Source organism: Cervus canadensis, chromosome X (assembly GCF_019320065.1).
Source record: "Cervus canadensis isolate Bull #8, Minnesota chromosome X, ASM1932006v1, whole genome shotgun sequence".
Lineage (NCBI taxonomy): Eukaryota > Metazoa > Chordata > Mammalia > Artiodactyla > Cervidae > Cervus > Cervus canadensis.
In genome coordinates this window covers 110,188,740-110,209,458 of record NC_057419.1, presented here as the reverse complement: position 1 = coordinate 110,209,458, position 20,719 = coordinate 110,188,740, and the positions used below count along the sequence as shown (strand labels likewise).

General features: G+C 37.9%; 1 protein-coding gene across 1 annotated transcript in view; it reads right to left on the bottom strand.

The window, feature by feature from the left end:
* The window catches only part of MCF2 (MCF.2 cell line derived transforming sequence), a 117,853-nt gene that overhangs the window by 11,480 nt on the left and 85,654 nt on the right, over positions 1-20,719 (bottom strand). The window contains exons 21-28 of the mRNA XM_043459816.1: positions 18,072-18,164; positions 17,210-17,335; positions 16,301-16,522; positions 10,582-10,674; positions 8,373-8,451; positions 7,757-7,823; positions 4,195-4,304; positions 2,515-2,624 (exon numbers count right to left, since the gene is read on the bottom strand). Coding sequence (XP_043315751.1) covers positions 2,515-2,624; positions 4,195-4,304; positions 7,757-7,823; positions 8,373-8,451; positions 10,582-10,674; positions 16,301-16,522; positions 17,210-17,335; positions 18,072-18,164 — 900 coding nt within the window. The remainder of the gene's footprint in view (positions 1-2,514; positions 2,625-4,194; positions 4,305-7,756; positions 7,824-8,372; positions 8,452-10,581; positions 10,675-16,300; positions 16,523-17,209; positions 17,336-18,071; positions 18,165-20,719) is intronic.

Genomic DNA, 20,719 nt, shown 5'->3' with positions numbered 1-20,719 from the left:
GTGCTTTACTTGGCCTTAATCATTTTGCAGCTAGAATTTTAACTTGATTCATTTATAAGCTAAATAATCCAAGGCACACAGATTGCATTTGGTTACAAGATAGACAGAGAAGAAATAATAACTGAGTCCAAATGTATTCTGAGATGCGAGTTTTTCCAGCACAGTATCTTAGACATTGGATATATGATTTTATAGAAAAAGAGTACCATAATTAAAAGTGCTTTTTTTAATATGAAAGGAAAGTTGTGCGGATTCAAGTCAATGTATGGCAAAACCAATACAATATTGTAAAGTAAAATAAATTAATTAATTAAAAAAACAAGCAAAAAACAAAACAAAAAAAGAACAAAATGATAAAAAAAGGAAAGTTGTCTATACATGACAGAAACCACTCACAATACTGTAATTATCCTCAATTAAATATAAAATACAATTTAAAAGGTTAAAAAAAAAGGAAAGAAAGAATTATGTGGTATCGAGCCTTTGCACATCCAAAAGAATTAACCTGAAAAAATTATCCACATCACTTGGGCTGAACATCTTTTGAGCAGTATTTTTATCAAATGGGCCAAGGAGCAGGCAGGAAAGAGCTATTTGCCATTCAAGAGAGTAGCTTCATTAAAACTGGACAGCCATCTCTGACTCAGGCTTCTCCAAGGGAAGCAGCACCCATATTTCTTGGTTTTGACTTGATAAAGTGAGGCTAAAAGATAGCTCATTCCAACTCGCTTTGCTGTTTAGTTTGGGGGTTATTTTATTGGGGGATGTGGAATGCACCATATTATCTTTGTATCTATTTTCCTCAGTAGCACAAGTCAGGGAATTCATGGGAGAAAGGAGAAGAACTAGTAGGTTTTTCTCCATTCCTGTCCCCTAAGATGAAAGCATTCTTCAGTTTTGCATATTTGCTTTATTTTCTGACACGATAGCTGGAAAAATGCTTAGTGAAAGCTTTCTCAGTTGTTGACCATCCCTTCGTAGAGCATCATTCATAGCAAACATTGAAACCCCACCCAGCTTCCCCTGACTTGTTGCTCCCATCTGAACAATGACCCCTCCTGTCCGCAGATAATGTTACTTCAGGAAATGAAAGTTCTTTTCAGTGATTCTCAAGGTTGGGGGTTCCCAGGGCCTGCAAGAGTCAAAGTTCTATTTGACTTTTTCATTTTCATCCTCTCACAAGTCTACTGAGGCATTTTCAGGAGGTCACCAAATGTGTGATAGCACAACAGACTGAATGCAAATGCCAGTATGAGAATCCAGCTGTCTTTTCTGAAGTCAGATGTTAAATAGATTTGCAAATTTGTTTTGTTTTGGTTGCACCATGCAGCTTGAGGGACCTTAGTTCCCTAACCAAGGATTAAACCCGTGCTGCTGAAGTGGAAGCGCAAAGTCCTAGCCCCTGGACCATCAGGTAAGTCCTTTATTTCTTCATTTTTTTTTGTTGCAAAAATATTTCACATGCCACCCTTCTCACTACACTTTTTTTGTTTGAAAAATGCAAATTCACTAAAAAGTTTGAGCACTACCGGTCTAGACAACGAACTCTGGACAAATCTCTTACCAGCTCTGGGCCTTGGTCTCCTCCTCTGTCAGTTGGAGGGAATAAAGCCTGCCCTTTTTCTCACTAAGACTATGAATATTCAGTGTGAAATTATTTTGTCAACTGTAAACGACCATACAAATATGAATTATGGTCATGGTATTATTGATGGAAAAAATATTCTGTTGCTTTTTTAAAGAAAGCAATTCAGCATCAATACTATGGAGATTTGAGATCAGACCTGCCCAACTGAATGTAATCCTCTGAAAAGCACCAAGGAACAGTCCACTACAAAAACATCATTCCCACCCTCCACACTGGTGACTTCAGAAAACTGGAGATTTATTCTAAATAGTCCTAACTCCCTGGGATAACCCACTAGGAACCTAATAACACCAAAAACTAGTTCTTCTAGAAAACATTTACTTTTACCCTAAAGCAGCCTTTATTTATAAAACATTTACTTTTACCCTAAAGCAGCCTTTATTTTTATGGGGTGTTTCCTTGCTCTAATATTCTAAGATTCATAGTATTAGCATGTTTTTTTTGACAGCCTACTAAAATATATTTCCCAGGTGAAATTAAATAGTTTTTAAATGTGTTATATTTATTTCCTATATCTAATCTGGAATCTATTCTAAGTATACCTGAACTTCCTGTTGTGCTCTGATTTTATCTGACATGCCCAGATTGAAAATAAAATAAAACTGAAGATAAAATTGGTCATGATATGACTTGGAATGATTGACTATCTCATTAACTTCAGTAGGGGCTCAAGGTATGGCTCAAACAAGTTCTTACAGAGCAAAGTGCTTACTGAATGTTCATGGTAAGACTTATTTCAAGTCTTGGAACACCTCTAATAACATCAAGGATACTGACAAAAGACCACCCCTATGTGCCTAATCTATTTCATCAATAAAACTGCTTGAAGAGTTTTTATTTATTTATCTTAATATGTCATTACTAACCATTAGAGGTCTTTCTTCTTCATGGCCATCATAAGAGGAATAGAAATAGTTACTGGGCCATTGCTCAGGCTCATCAGAGACTTTTGCAGGTGACGATATCTCAGTCCAAACTGTAAGAAAATCATGCAGGGTGGCAGTTACTGGTACACCACAAGGAGAGAAGTAAAACGAACTGTAATTATCAAGGCTATACACTTCAATAGTCCAAGAATAATATCTTTTGTAATAAAACCTCTAATTGGGTTATATTAGTTTAGAATTTCTGATATTTCAGAAAGGGCCTGGAATATCTACACTTCTTTAACTTTTTAGGATGGTTTCATGTTGGGGTTGGTGCAAGTTATTATACTCCTTATTACAGAAAAGTCATCTCTTTCAAAAATTCTTTCTATAACACTCTTCCTGGTCCCACTTAAATAACACTTATAACATTCTACCTGGTAATATGGTTATTTTGGACTTATCTCTTTTATTATGCAAGGACCATGTGTTACACACTGTGTGTCTCATAAGAACCTGCCTGTAAGAGATGCTTAATTAATAAAATAATTAATAGCATGCATTGAACTGATATGAACGAAGCACTTGGAAGGGGCGAAGAAGTAACAGAATGTCATCTTGGCCACACTAAACTGTGAATGTAACCTTGAACAAGCCATGTCAACTTTCTCTGACTTGGTTTCCTCATCTGTCAAATGAAAACAGTGATACTAGGCTCTCCTGACGGCTCAGGGGGCCACAGTATAGATGACCTGAGGGAAGTGACCTGTAAATGGAGAACTGAAGCTGAGCAAGGTTGTTGTTCCTGTTTCTCCTCAGCTAGTAGAGAAGTCTTGCAGATTGAGGACCATCATGTTTAAGTAATGAGAATCAGGCACTCCGTTAGCCATTTCTCCAGAGAAGTCTATTCTGTTGATCCCTGAGTTGTTAATGTGACCCTCTTGGATGCCTCTGAAGCACCATTTACTTCTCTGTTATCACACTATCAAGTTGGATTTTCATTGCTTGTTGCATTATCTTTCTACAGTCCTAGCTTTATGGGGATGGCAGCTGAGTGTATCTCAATTAGACTGTATGCCCAGAGTACTGTAAGATTCCTGGCAATTAGGCTGTTATGTTCATTGAAGTAAACAAGTTGTTTTAAATCCCTTTAAATGACCAAATTTGCAAAAGAAAAGAAAATATTCCAGTTGTAAATAACTCTTCTCTATTTATTAAACCTATAGTGAGTCACGAGTGCCTCCTCTGTGTTCTATTCACCTCTGTATTCTGTGTATGTGTTCTATTCACCTCTGTATTCTGTGTAGGAGGGGCTTCCAAACTTAAGCAGGTGCCAGAAAGAATCATATAGAGAATTTGTGACATCACAGCTGGCTGGGCTCACTCCTAGAGTTTCTGATTCAGAAGGTCCAGGATGGAGCCAAAGTGCCTGCCTTCCTGATAAGTTCCCAGGTGATGCTGATGCTACTGGTCCACAGACCACATAACAGACCACTCTGCTCAGCAGTGCCCACCAGAGAATCTTGCATATATATACAAGACAGAAGAGCTTTCTAAAAATGGGTTAACTCTGTTTTCTTCAGTACAAAGGGAATAGATGGAAAGATTTCTCAAAATAACAATGAGAGAAAACAATTTGCACAACCATGAATCCTCCCTTCGGATAATCATTACACATACCTGTATTTGCTTCTGCCTGAACTGATGTGATGGGCTCACCGACCTCCACCATAGCGCTGATATGTTCCAACTCAGGTTCCTCAGTGCCTATAAAAGCTCTCTGTTGCCCTCTGAAATAGTAAATATGTAAAAACAGTGAGCTTTCTTACAGTCTAAGAGTAATAAGAAATTTAAAATGGTATTTCTTCCACTGATACCCTGTGTTAATAACATAACCTAGGGGCTTCCCTAGTGGCTCAGTGGTCAACAATCCATCTGCCAATGCAGGAGACTTGGGTTTGATTCCTGGTCTGGGAAGATCCCACATGCCTCAGACCAACTAAGCCTGTGCACCACAACTACCGAACTTGTTGTGCTTTACAGCCTGGGAGCCCCAACTACCGAGCCCGCGTGCTGTAACTACTGAAGTCGGCATGCCCTAGAGCCCATGCTCCACAACAAGAGAAGCCACCACAATGAGAAACCTGTGCACCACAACTAGAGAGTAGCCCTTGCTCACTGCAACTAGAGAAAAGCCTGCATAGCAACAAAGACCCAGCAGAGTCAAAAATAAATAAATTGCAAAAAAAATAAAAAGAATATAATCTAAGAATCCATTCAAGCAGAGCTGACTTTCCCCTGTATTTAAGTCTGTGTGATAATAGCTCATAATATACAGAAGCTTAAATCCTAGGATCCAAGCCAGCGTGGAAAAATATGATTCCCTTCTGAACCCAAGGCAGGTATATTATATAAAATTCCTGTTGTATATTATATTGTATATCTAAAATTTGCTAGGAGGTAAATCCTAAATGTTCTCACTACAGACACAGGAAAGGACAACTATGTAAGGTGATGGATATGTTAATCAGTTTGACTGTGGTGATATATACATATATACATACACACATATATATATAAATAAAATCATAGGCTTCCCAGGTGGCACTAGTGGAAAAGAATCCACCTGCCAAAGGGGAAGACCCAGGAAACACAGGTTTAATCCATGGGCTGGGAAGATGCCCTGGAGGAGGAAATGGCAACCCACTCCAGTATTCTTGCCTAGAGAATTCAATGGACAGAGAAGCCTGGTGGGTTATAGTCCATGGGGTTGCAAAGAGTTGGACACAACTGAGCATGCATGCAATCAACATAATATCAAATCATCAAACTGTACTCTTTAAATGTATACAATTTTAATTGTCAACTATAACTCCATAAATTGGAAAAATATAAAGAACAACAAAAAATCACTATCGTTCTATGAACTTTTAACTTTAATGAATTAGGTATATACATATACATACATTATATGTATATATACTTATATATATATACATATATATACTTATATAAGGTATATATGAATGATGATTAAAACCTTAATCTGATTAATACTGTTGAGGTGAATCAGCTACTATTGAGTCGGTACTGTCTGAAATCTAAAGACTTCCAGAATATATGACAAAATATTGAGTACTGTGACCCCTGGAAAATAAAGACTTCCACTGTGATTTTAAAATGGTTCTTCTAAATGCAAATCAAAAACACAATGAGGTACCATCTCACACCAGTCAGAATGGCTGCTATCCAAAAATCTACAAACAATCAATGCTGGAGAGGGTGTGGAGAAAAGGGAACCCTCTTACACTGTTGGTGGGAATGCAAACTTGTACAGCCACCATGGAGAACAGTGTGGAGATTTCTTTAAAAACTGGAAATAGAACTGCCATATGACCCAGCAATCCCACTTCTGGGCATACACACCAAGGAAACCAGAATTGAAAGAGACACGTGCACCTCAATGTTCATCGCAGCACTGTTTATAATAGCCAGGACATGGAAGCAACCTAGATGCCCATCAGCAGATGAATGGATAAGGAAGCTGTGGTACATATACACCATGGAATATTACTCAGCCATTAAAAAAAGAATACATTTGAATCAGTTCTAATGAGGTGGATGAAACTGGAGCCTATTATACAGAGCAAACTAAGCCAGAAAGAAAAACACCAATACAGTATATTAACGCATATATATGGAATTTAGAAAGGTGGTAACAATGACCCTATATGCAAGATAGCAAAAGAGACACAGGTGTATAGAACAGTTTTTTGGACTCTGTGTGAGAAGGCAAGGGTGGGGTGATTTGCAAGAATAGCATTGAAACATGTATATTATCATATGTGAAACAGATCGCCAGTCCAGGTTCGATGCATGAGACAGGGTGCTCAGGGCTGGTACACTGGGATGACCCTGAGGGATGGGATGGGGAGGGAGGAGGGAGGGAGGGTCAGGATGGGGAACACATGTACACCCATGGCTGATTCATGTCAATGTATGGCAAAAACCACAACAATATTGTAAAGTAATTAGCCTCAAATTAAATAAATTTAAAAAAATTAAATGGTTCTCCTAAAGCCTAGATAAATCAACATACTTTGGATCTGATTTAGGTACCTGTGAAAGATGATGTGCAACAAAGAGAAAAAGAGCATTTTAAAAATTTTTCTTACTGAAGTATAGTTGATTTACAATGTTGTGTTACCTTCTTCTGTACAGCATAGTGAATCAGACATATATATACAAATATTCACTCTTTTTTAGACTCTTTTCCCATATAGGTCATTGCTTACTACTGAATAGAGTTCCCTGTGCTATACAGTAAGTCCTTGTTAGTTATCTATTTTATATATAGTAATGTGTATATGTCAATTCCAATCTCCCAATTTATCCTTCCTTTCTTTCCCCCCCGGTAAACACAGGATTGTTTTCCACATCTCTAACTCTATTTCCACTTTGTAAATAAGTTCATTTGTACTATTGAAAAAGAGTATTTTTAATAAGTCTTTCAATGATCCCTATATCATGCAGACGCTGCATGGTTAATTTCTGTGCCAAGGCTTTGAAATAAGTGTGGGGATTCTTTCGGCATATAGGCAAATGTTCTATGGAAACTCCAACTTCTAGGATTCCTAGAGGCAGAATACAAGGCCAAATCTCTAAACCAGCAGCACAGCTTTCATTTAGAACTGCTACCTTCCTCAAAGACTTTGTGACTGTGTCCAGGCACAATCCCCCCTCCCCGCCCCTGCCACCCAGGAGCCATACCTCCTCTAACTACACAGAGAGGCCAAGTCACCAGCCTGTGGTCTCTGTCAAGGGACCACAAAGCTGTGGGCCAGTATCAGCTGCCAGTACTTCATCATTCTTACATCCCTCTTTCTCCAATCAGATTGAAGGTGTCCAGAAAATTTTTAAAAAGAAATCCATGAGCATAACCACTTTTGCTAGCAGCCTACATGTAACTCCCCCCAGGAGAACAAAGCATTCATAATTTTATTAAAAAATTAGCCCAAACTATTATTTTTTTAACATCAGAGAAACAGTGGGATAACTATTAAGGACTATCAGGCTCCATGTCCAAGGACAGAACTGAGAAAATGATGTGTTTATACAATTTGACAAGATACTGCTAAAAGGGTAGGTAATTTTTGTCTGATAGTTTAATTACATTGTTTCATGTTACACACAGAAAACAGAAGATTGGAAGAGCGATATTTCTTAAAGAAGAATCACTTACTTGCTATTCTGCTGAGAAGAAAGATGATTCTGTTCTGTTAACTGATTATGCTGTTCTCGTTTCTTAACTGTGAAATAAAACAAAGCTTATATAAGCATCATTTGGAAGCCATGCTTCTTACTTCCTTGAGGACCAATAATCTTCACATGTACATACACACACGCCTCAATCCCATTCTAGTTTACTGTCACAGACTTGAAACAGCCAGAGGGAAGGCCAGTCTGAATTGGAATATAGAAAAGGATCAAATCATGCTGTATTTTATTCAAGACATTCAAGTTTATAACTAGCACCCCTCTTAGGCCAACATTACTAGGCACTGATTACTGAGTTCCCACACAGAGTTGCCTCATGGGAAGGACTTAAAATTAACACATTCAGATTGCTTTATCACTGCAAAACTGCTTCCCAGGCATTAGAGCTCATCTTCTACTGCAAAATTCATTTTCTGAAATAATTCAAACAGCTCCCTGAATCTTGATCTCCTACTAATGAGTTTAATTATAAATAGTAGAAAGTAAATATCAGCCGCATTCCTTGTAAAAATTATCAGAAAATCTGAGTCACTGAGCTGTTCTTATACTTCCCATTCTACAGAATGCATGCTTGAATTTACCTGTCAAAAGTTCCTGTTGCTTCAACAAAATATTTCTGATTTCTTTTAACCACATCATCTTCATATCTATATTCGAAGCCTAAAGATTTAAAAAGTGAGGGAGGAGAAGACATATTTCCTTTTTAAAATGATGCTTTATAATAAAACAAAGGTCATTATTATATTAAACATAATCTATATCCTGAACTATCATATTCTTACCCTAAAATTTTGATTCTTAGACTTCCAAGAAGCAAATAAATAGCCATCAGATTAGATGAAATAATAGTCAAGACTAATTTGAAACTGCCCTTCAATAATAATGCTTAGTGAAAAGTGAAAGTCACTCAGCTGTGTCTGAATCTTTGCAACCCCATGGACTATATAGTCCATGGAATTCTCCAGGCAAGAATACTGGAGTGGGTAGCCATTCCCTTCTCCAGGGGATCTTCCCAACCCAGGTATCGAACCCAGGTCTCCCGCATTGCAGGCAGATTCTTACCAGCTGAGCCATCAGGGAAGCCCAGATGCTTAGAAAAATGTGAAATATAAATCTCACTTATTCTTTTCTGTGCAGGAGGGTTTTTTAAATATATAAACGTTTTCATGTTTAATTTTAGTAAAACAAAACAAGCTCTATTGTTTCTGAAAAGACAATCTATTGCACAGAATTCCCTGGTGGACTATTGGGTTAGGACTTGGTGCTTTCACTGCTAAGGGCCTGGGTTTGATCTCTGGTTCAGAAACTAAGATCTGACATACCACGCTGTAGTGCAGCCAAAAAAAAAAAAACACAATTGCTTGCATAGTTATCTTCATAACTGATGACAGCATGAAAGCTTCCTTAAATATCTTCCCATTACTTATAAGATAAGTTTGTTAATAGATAAGAAAAATCTTACATCTAAACCAAGCCAAGAGCATATATTTTTATGAGTTGTAATCACCTAAGACAGAGTTAAAACAAAGAAAAAACACCAAGCACTGTCAACAGGTAACAAGTCATGATACAAATACTTTTTGAAATGGCTCTTGAAATGTTCTAATTTCTCTCCTCTTCCCTGAAACAGGTTGAACATTATAGCACGTGTGGCCAGGGCTTTAACCACATTCTTTAGAAACAACGACCTGATCTGAACCATCATATCACCTTGTCTCATAATCAGGTCCTCTCTGAATGCTAAGCACAAGAGGAACTCAACACTGTTATCAATCTGTAACTCTAGAAACGATGGGGACAGAAAAGCAGCAGCCAAGCTCTTGACTTCCAGCTGTTATTGGTAAGTCTCCTGATGCAGCAGTGAAAACTTAAAGCTATAGAAAGCATCACAGACACATCTTAAGTTAAAGAAAACTTTTGCCAACAGAAGTAACCTAAGTGTGAAAACTTAAAGCTATAGAAAGCATCACAGACACATCTTAAGTTAAAGAAAACTTTTGCCAACAGAAGTAACCTAAGTGTGAAAACTTAAAGCCATAGAAAGCATCACAGACTCATCTCAAGTTAAAGAAAACTTTTGCCAACAAAACTAACCTAAGTGTGCATCAAAAGATGAATGGATTTAAAAGGCAATATATATATACACACACACAATGGGATACTACTCAATCATAAAGAGGAATGAAATTTTGCCATTTTCAACAATAGGATGGACTTAGAGGGTATTATATCAAGTGAAATAAGTCAGAGAAAGACAACTATGACTGATATCATGTGTATGATATCACTTGTATGTGGAACCCAAAAAATAAAACAAACTAGTGAATATAACTAAAAAGAAGCAGTCTCACAGATACAGAGAACAAAATAATGGTTACCAGTTGGGAGAGGGAAGTAGAGAGGGGCAATGTGGGGGTAGGGAATTAAGAGGTACAAACTATTAGGTATAAAATAAACTACAAGGATTTATTGAATCACTTGGGGACTATATCCAATATTTTATAATAACTATAAATGGAGAATAATCTTTAAAAATTATGAATCACTATATTGTATACCTATAACATATAATATTGTACACCAACTATACTTAAAAGAATCAAAGAAAATTTGCTAACTGAAAACATGTTTGACTGTATCACAAAGAATAATCATCAAATAATATTTAGGTGACCTACAGGAAAGGACTGAGAATTTCTGTAATGTAACCAAAATTATTTTTGTTTGCAAATTCAGACTTTTGTATTTTAAGGCAGGTAGAGTTTCTAGAACAATTCTTAAACGACCAACCTGGACAATATAAACTTCTTCCTTTCCAGCATACCAGATTTCAAACTTGCGGTTATCTCCTTTTACGTATTCAGTGATTCCAAGTTCATCCATCTACAATATATGTCATGATTTTTATGAGCATTTTATTCTGAAAACAAAATTACATTAAAGCGACTCCCATCATACCCATCATATTCTAAATGAAACAGAATTCCTCATTTGTGCAAAATATACTTTTACATTCAAAGAATATGAAATGATGAATATAATCACAGACCTGAGTATTTATATGTTTTCACTGAACTATGCACTTATAGTACAGACTACATGCTCCATTCCAGTGACTGAAACAAATGTTATAAATTTGAACATCCAAGTAGCCCACCTAAGATTGAATTCTGTTATAAATTAACAGTACACTATAAAAACAAATTGTGTCAAACACAGAAGTAAAACTAGTTAAATATCAGTGAACAAGTTCACCCAAAACTAATTTAAATGGTTTATTTTTAATAATCATAGGCCAGATAAGTTAATCTCATAAATTATTACTTATGTCTGTAGAAGTCCTACATGTTATAGACATCCAATTTACAGGTCAGGCAGGTACCAATCAGCTACACAAAAATCCCCTCTATTTCTACCCATCTCTCAGGCTCTCTGGAAAACAATCTGTCATGGGAGAGTGATATCTTCTTGTAGCCAGGGAAGCTCTGACATGCAATAGTCCTTCCTTACCATAGTTTTTCTTCTCTTTCACATGATTGTGCAAAGCACAAACTTTTCCATTTTCTTTTATCCTGTGCTGCTAGTAGCTTGGGTAATTCCATTGTGAGCAATTTCACTCCCTTGTACACATTCTCTTTTAGTCTCCTTCTGCCTTTTCTTTCAATTCTTGCCTAATTATCTAAAGGAATATCTCACACTCTGTTCCATTTACATGTGTCCCAAATGATCCTAATTAGAGCTGATAAGCATTAAGAGTAGTGCTTAGTGAGATCCCCATATCAAGAAAGAGAAAAGGGATTATATTTAGAAATGAAAAAGTCTGTGACATCTACCCTGAATGTACTCAGAAGTTACTTTCAGAATGTCCAAAAATAATCTTTATATTCCTACTCAATCACTCTAACTAAACTACTTTTGTTCAAACATCAGGTTTTAAGATAAATAATAATCTCATATTCAAGCTCTATTTAAACTGATTTTGTTTCAATACATGGTTTTGTCCTAACAGCATGATAAGATGGAAAGCCCATGAGCTAGCTATGTGTCTTGGTGCAAGTTGCTTAATCTTTCTGAACTTCCGTTGACTTGACTATAAAATAGGAAGAGTACCTATTTCATAGAGTTGATAGAAGGATTATATAGCATGCATTAAAGACTTAGATAACAAGATGAGTTTTTTTAAAGTATGAGTTTGCTTCCTCAGCTTTTCCTTACGTGAATAGCAACAGTTTTGCTATTTTTCACTGCCTACATAGAGTACAGCGTTATAGATTAAATAAATCTTTTGAGTTACTCTGGAAATCTAAGAATTATATCTATCAAACTATATTGTTCTTGCTGTTGTTGTTTAGCAGATAGCCATGCCCAACTCTTTTGCGACCCCATGGACTGTAGCATGCCAGGCTCCTCTGTCCACAGCATTTCCAAGGCAAGAATACTGGAATGGGCTGACATTTCCTTCTCCAATATTGTTCTTAGTTCTAAGCAATTTACTACAAATGATCCACTGTAATACAATCTATTTGTAATTCATGAATTGTCATATTTTCTCAAATAATAAAATATAAGGATTTTATTGAGAGGTTTTTAAGAAGAGAGGCAGAATTAAAGTTCTAACTATATGAGTACAGTCATATGATATACTATGTAATAAATAATATATATATAAAACAAAAGAACAAAGTTGATTCTATAGTTATACCATAACTGTGATCTCTGCCTCATCCTTCACATTTTCATTAATGATTTCTGACAGCTGGGAATTTATTTTCTTTACTTCAAAGCATTTTACCTGAAGACATCTTGCTGCATCAAGTACTCAGGGCCCCAACTTTTAAACTAATTTTCTGTCTTCAGGGCAGTACAATGATGTCAACTACCTTGTTAAAAAGTCTTCCAGTGGGTCAAGAACTCTGGGATTATAACCAATAACTACCTATTTTAAGACTTTTATTTATGTATCTGGAATACATAATAGTTACCTCTTGAATTAGTATTATTTAAAAATTTATCTTCATATTAACAAAACAAAAAATGCAGCAAGGCTGAACTGCCATGAGGCAATTACAAGCAAGGTATTGGGTATAAAACAGTAACATAACTATATCTTGAAAACAGTTTCTGGGATCAAAAAAGAAAGAAAATGAGGATTATATCAGAATACAATTTATAAAAATTAAAACTAAATGGGCATAGAACATTAGTATGTATTTAAAAAGAACACACAAACTGAAGGATATACATCAAATAAATTAGAATGGTTGCTACAGGGGTAGAGAGGAGATCAAGTGCAGAGGATGGAGATAAAAAGGAATGAAGGAATGAAATAAACAAGCAAGAACAAGACTTGCCAGCATGGCGCAGGGCTTATGGTCATGGAGTTCGAGGCCATCTGCCTGGGTGTGAATCTATGCCCTTGGATGAATTATTCACCTCTCTGGAACTTGGCTTGCCTATCCTCAAAACGGGGTTGATAATAGTTCCTACTTCACATAAAGTTGCTATGTAGATTAAATGAATTAACATTGATAACACTTAAACAGCTCCTAGCAAAATAGTCAAGTATGATGCATATATTTGTTAAACTTAAAAACATAGATGAGGATGGAGAGGGAGCGGGGAGGGGGGATCGGGATGGGGAATACGTGTAAATCTATTGCTGATTCATGTCAATGTATGACAAAACCCACTGAAAAAATAAATTAATTAATTAAAAAAAAAACATAGATGAAAATAATAAACGCATGAACTAAGGAATCTGAAGAACTCGAATGTCTCCACTTGACTAACTGTGACTTTAGGGCCTTTCCTTTGCACACGAGCTGTCAACTTAAAATATAGCACGAAGTCATCATTTAGCTGTCAGGCCATGAAATTCCAGCTTGATATGATGAAGTCAAGGCAACAGTTCCTTGAAAGTGCTTCCACATTGATCCTCTCTACCAAGGGGAAGATTCTGAAACCAGGAATCCAAACTCTTACGTAACACACTGACTAGTCCTACCAGCAATTATTTAATCCCAGAATCTCATGTAAGCAAGAGGAAGTAAGCATAGTCAGGCTTATAAGAAATAGCTTAATTTCCATCTTTCTCTGTGAGCAACATCACCATTTTCCTAATAATCCCGGTCTCAATCCTTGCAGGCATCAGTGACTAATGTCTTTTATTAAGGACACTAGGCATTATTGTGGAATCAAAGAAAAACAGGCTGATTTTTTCCCTCCAATGTCAGGTATTATTTATTTTCTATATCTAGTAAGTCAACAAGCCTGCCTGTTTACCTGCCATGGAAATGTTTCTTGCATCTATCCCGTTCTCTGTTTCCATGGTAACCACTGTTGTTTGAATTCTCATGAATTGGTTACCTCATACCAATCCATCCTCACTCTGATGTGCTTTAGAAATACTAAACTACTCTGTTGGTGTGCCCAATTTGTGATAAATTAAAAGTAAAAAAGAGAGAGAGAAAAAAGTAAAAAAAGAAAAATCAATACAAGCCAGAAATAGTACATTAGGTAGTAACTAGGTCACTCTACAAATAAAAAGTGAATCAAATGGATTTGGGTCCAACTAGTCTATGAAGATGAAGTACCTTCCCTGGGAATAGATATACAGATAGCAGGAGACCTGAACCCTGTTTGATGTTGATTACAAACTCTTGATTCTCAACCAAAGTTTATTAGAGACATAAAAGACCCTTGGAGATTTTAGGGACTTGGAGATGGGTGGCTAATATCAGAGCAACAGGGCATTTGTTATGAAAACAGTGAGAGTTTTCAAAAGCCACTGCTGTGGGTTCAGCAGGGAAAGCAGACCATAGAAAAAGGTCAGAGACCTAACTGTGGTTAGGAATTCCGTCAGGAACAGCATAGGGTTGTTGGCATCTGGGAAGAATCAAAAGCAGGACCTGCTTCTCGGGGGGCCTCCTGACACAAAGCCCTCATGCCTGCTCAGGACACATGGCCCATCCTCTTTGTTACCACTGCTGGATAGCTCATCAATTCTCAACTTGCTAACAACCAAGAAACAACAGGCTCATGAGAAATAACCAAAATGATAGTGGCTGGGAAGTTGAGGGTAATAATTTTCTCCATTTTCCAAATTTTCTTTTCTTTTCTTTTTTTGGTCACGCCACACAGCATGCAGTATCTCCCTTGACCAGGGATCGAACCTCTGCCCCTCCCAGCGGGAGCTCAGAGTCTTAACCACTGTACCATCATGGAAGTCCCCAAATTTTCTTTAACAAATGCTATATTGTTTTTACAATGTAGAACTTGAAAGATAAAATTAATTAGTGTGAAAAAAAAAATCAAATTTGCCAATTACAGACTCCTGTGGATTGGAAGTTCCTCTTCTCAAATGTCAAAACCAGCTGGGAATGGCACTGAATTGCCAGTAACTTCCTCACACAATACTGCTCTGATTTGAATACCAAACTAACTGTAGGACAGAATGGTGGTTTGGGTTATGGGAGAGAAGAAAGCAATTTCTAAGGATCAGACAGGACAGACGTGGGCAAGATTCAGCAATTGGTGGCTATGGAACACCCAGGAAAAGAGGGGATGGAGGAGGGATATGATGGGAATGTGCTAGACATAAAAGTGATCTGGCAGTCCAGTGGTTAAGACTCTGTGCTCCAGTGCAAGGCGGGGCATAGATTCAATCCCTGGTTGGGGAACTAAGCTGAGTCGCGAGGCCAAGAAAAACAACAGAAAAAAGGTGATCCATTTTTTAATTACATTGGAAAAAAAAGGAAAAAAACTCTTTCCTCTGACTCTCCTGTATGATAAAAAGTCCTTGCTACCAAGACCAAGAACTCCACCTGGTGTCATTGGTAAGACAGTGCAAACGGGGGAGCCTGGGTCTCTTCCTGTAATTTCAAACTCCACCAGGCAAGACACTAGGGCGCCCCCTTGAGGAATGCCTGGGACTGAAGTGAGAGAGAAAGAGAAGGTTACATTCTGCCCTTCCTGGCTCTCATTTTAAGCAGACAAGTTCTGCTTCACCTGACATTTCTGTATGACTCCTACTTAAGGTTTCATGGGTGAGAGCTTGAAAAATGAGTAGAGAAGGGGGTCAAAGGGTGCAAACTTCCAGTTGTAAAATAAATAAACCCCAGGGATGTAATGTATAGCATGGTAACTATGGAGATCATGAGTGATTAATAATACTGTACTTCGTATTTGAAACTTGCTAAGAGAGTAGATCTTAAAAGTTATCACAAGAAAAAAAATGTTTTTAACTGTGTAGTGATGGATGTTATTTGTGGCAATCATTTCACAATATGTACAAATATTGACTCATTACACTGCATACCTGAAACAATTATAATGTTATAGGCCAATTATACTTCAGTTTAAAACAAAAGATTTTGTTTAGAAAAAAATAAACAAATGTGTGTGACTAAAGCGTAAAACCCAGTCAGCTGAACTGAAAAAGTACACAAACTTGAATACAGTATATGTATACACGAGAAACTATTACATTATACAATTCAAAAGGTCTTACTTTCAAACAGTGCTTAAAACTGTATGATGGGTATCGATCACCGCCTTCTCCACTTTCAATGCGCTTTTTACAAAATACAATGGCTTTTTCATACAGGAAAAGGTGCCGCTGCATTGGTTTGAATCTAGCAAAATCCTTCATCTTTGTAGTACCTTTCTTGTGTCCAATCCAAACACTGAACGCACCCTGCATTATCATCTTGCCCAGCTCATTTAAGTTTCCCTGGAACAGAAAACCTCAGCTCATTAGTACAGGGCAGAAGGGCATTCAGATCTCTGACAGCATCATTACAGTGTTTAGCTTGAGCTACTAAAACCCTGAAGCATAATTTATAGTTTTAAAAGTTTCATTCATCATAACTTTTCACATAAAAACATGCCATGTGTCAGCCAGTTACAAAATGACTATGGGACTGGGAGATAGAAGAAACTTCCTTTTCCTTGGCTTCATGTCTCCATGTGGAGGTATTTGAGCTGGGCCAACTCTCCCCATGGCTTCCTCAGTCCTGATTGGCGAGTGAGCTCTTCCAGTCCAAGTTTTCCCATGGGGTGGAACTAACTCCTAAAGATTTGATCTCTTTCTTCCATCTCTCTATCTTGGACCTGGGCAAAGAACACTTCTGAGACCATATGTCTCCTTAGAATAGACCCTAACATCCCATGACGTGGGATCTCCCAAAGTCTGCACTTGGGGGTAGGCCTTGTTAGGGACAAGGGGAATGTCGTAAATCCATCTGGCTGCTGATCTGAAGCCAATTTTCCACTTAGCATCATAAGTAATAATGCTGACATTTAGATCCTTTGTTTGTCTGCCTCTTACGTCTTATTTCTCAGTTGTTCCAGGAGAGGAAGAAAGAGATGTTAACATGCTTACCCTGTAAAACTGCAACAATCATGAAGATCTACTTACGATATAGCCATTTATTGCAGTCTGATGCATTGAGTCATTAACTGACTTCAGTAAATCCAGCATTGTGTCAAGTGCCTCCTTTAATTCTACAGATCCGACACAATCTTTGCTATATTTTAATAGCTCCTGTAATTAGAAGTCAAGAGTTAAACTTAATATTAGGCAGATATTAATAACTGGAGAAAATGAATATATTTTTGGCTAACATGCTTTCAAGGAGGAATCCAAAGATAATGGCACTTTTTTGAGTAATTTCTTTCACATGCTATTTGTCACATTAATACTATATTTAATAACAATGTCAAAACTGGGGAAGAAATGGAATAGTGACTAAACAGTAGAAAGCAAAGAACATTCAATACTTCCGGGGCTGGCAAACAATAGCTATTAGGACACACTAGAGATTCATTTTTAAAACAATTACACATCTTTTTGGTCCTCCATGTAGAGCAATTAACTTTATTCACCATGTGTACACCATAGAACATTGTGAAAAGATATTTTAAAACAATCTATGTTGTATTTATACCTAACATGACATTTTAGGAATCCTTTCACATTACTCAGGGATATGCTATCTTTATTTTTCACTGAGAAGGCTTATAGGAAATACAATCTCAAAACTACAAGGAATATTTGCTTAGTTCCGCTTAACAACAGTAAAAGTTCTGCAGTCAATCTTGTCCATATATCAGTGTAATTTGTATGGACACTTAAACAGCTAAAAGCATAGATTCTACTGCTATATCTAGCCCTCCCATTCAGGGAGCCTACCTATTTCTAGTGCTTCCTTTTTAATGTCTTTGCTACATCTGACCCAAAAAAGTAAGTAAAGAAAGAAAGAAATGCTTCATGTAATTACCTTCAACAGTAACTGGTATTTAGTGATACGTTGCACTGGTTTCAGTAAATAGGAATCTAGACCAAGTCTGTGTTTTAATTTTCTTTGACATTCCTGTCATTAAAATAGAATTATTAATAAGTTTAAATTAAGACATTTGCCTATGAATAAGCCAAATGTTCACTGATTAAACCCAATGCATGGATGTTTCTTATATCTCAAGGAAAATTTACCAGAAAGATCACTGTCCTATATGGTATGGAAACTGTAAGAGGCAGTATATATGGAAAACTACAGTGAACGTTACTTCAAGGATTGGAGAGATAGAAAATCCCCAAATTTCAAAGACTAAAAAAATTATGTATAAATTCACAATCATGTGGAATGCTTAAAAAGTCAGCAAGCAATGAATGATCCTAGGTTAACATGACCAGAAAGTTCTTCAGAGTATCCAAGAAAATTAACAAAAGGCTCAGTTCCACAGGACAAGACCCAGAAAAGAAATAGGTTGCACTGAATATAAAACAGACTGGGTATGAGAAGAGTTTCCTAAATGTCACAAGAAAAATATAGCCCTTATCAACTAGTGCTATATTTCATCTGATTACTGGCTTGCTGCCACTATAAATATAAGAGTCATGACTCTGGGTCCTGGGAACATTGTAGAGTCCATACTTAGGGCAAAATGAAGCTATTTAGGATGGAATGTGCATATAGGAAGTGCAGAACACAAAGGGAATGGGAGAGGAGATACCTATGTAAGATCCAGGACCCTCCTCTATATATGGGTAAAATTCAACACATCTAATTCAATTATCAACTTATGGTTAAAAATGGTGAACTGACACATGTATTTGGCTCTTTTCACTCATGAAATTCAACTGACACGATGGAAACATTTTTACAAGGCAAAGCCTAAAGTTACAAGATGAGAGAGGGGAAAACATCTACAAAATTTGGAAACTGGCAAAGGGCAAAGCCAAGGAACAACTCAATTTATGTTCAAGAACACCTTTCCCCCTCCTCCAAGAATGTCTTCCTCTTCCTCCTCTGAAAGTTGGAGATGAAGGTGGGGTTTAAAAAACAGATGTTTGTTTAAGAAGTAATTTTAAATACTTGTTTAAGGGGCGGTCCTAAGATGGTGGAGGAATAGGATGGGGAGACCACTTTCTCCCCCACAAATTCATTGAAAGAACATTTGAACACTGAGCAAATTCCACAAAACAACTTCTGAATGCTGGCAGAGGACATCACGCACCCAGAAAGGCAGCCCATTGTCTTTGAAAGGAGGTAGGACAAAATATAAAAGATAAAAAGGAGACAAAAGAAGTAGGGATGGCGATCCGTACTGGGAAGGGAGTCTTAAAAAAGAGAGAAGTTTCCAAACACCAGGAAACACTCTCACTCGCAGGTCTGTGGAGAGTCTTGGAATCTCAGAGGGCAACATAACTGGGAGGAAAAATAAATAAATAAATAAATAAAGAATCAAAACCCACAGATTACGTGCCTAACAGCAACTCCCAGCAGAGAAGCAGCCCAGACGTTCACATCCACCACTAGCAAGCGAGGGCTGGACAGGGAGGTGCGGGCTGCATTGCTTAGAGTAAGGACCGGGCCTGAATGCTCCGAGGGCAACCTGAGGGAACTAACTTGAGATAGCAACCCAGATTGTGGGACAGCTATCCCACGAAAAGCCCTAACCTAAGACACTGCCAGGCTCGCTCACAGAACAAAGAACTGAGCAGAGCTAGCCGGCTGCAGACCGGCCCATCCCCTGCCAGAGATAGGCAGGCGGGGACAGCCAGAGTTGGAAGGGGGCAATCGCGGCCCCAGAGAGGCATCATCTACCAAACTGCAAGCAGGCTTCATTGTAACCAAGACTTCTTGGGATTCTGGACGGTTGACATCCGCCAGGATGGTCGCAGCCAGAGATCAACTCCCCAGAAGAGACACACGGCACACCTGAGAAGGCGTGCCCGTTGTACACCCAGAAAACCAAGCAGCTGGGATGGGGGAGGTGATAAGATGCACCCTCCAACTGGGGGTGACTGCATTCACCAAGCACCTGGTCACCTGAGCTGCTCGGACCTGGAAAGTGCACAAAACGCAGGTCCAATCGAGTCTGTGCCTTTGTGGAGAACCCGAGAACCTGAACCTGAGTGGCTCAGACCTGGGAAGTGCGTGCAACCCAGGGCTCGCCTTAGACAGTTCCCCAGCAGAGCAACCTGGAGCCTGAGCAGTGTAGACTGGGAAAGCACACACGCCGTGAGCGGGGCAAACCCAGTGTGAATGAGACACTGCAAGCACTCCCCACACACGCCAGTGACATTTGTTTGCAGTCTTCCTCCCTCCCCACAGCACGACTGAACAAATGAGCATAAATAAGTGACCACCACCGCCCCCTTGTTTCAGGGAGGAAATTAGACACTGAAGAGACCAGCAAACAGAAGAAGCTAAAATAAACATAGGGAACCACTTTGGAAGTGACAGGTGCAATAAATTAAAACCCTGTAGTTAGAACTAACTACATAGGAAGGGGCCTATAGATCTTGAGAAGTACAAGCCAGATCAAGGAACTATCTGAAAATGAACTGGCCCCACATGTCCACAACAGCTCCAGAGAAAGTCCTAGATATATTTTTGCTATTATCATTTTTTAAATGTTTAAA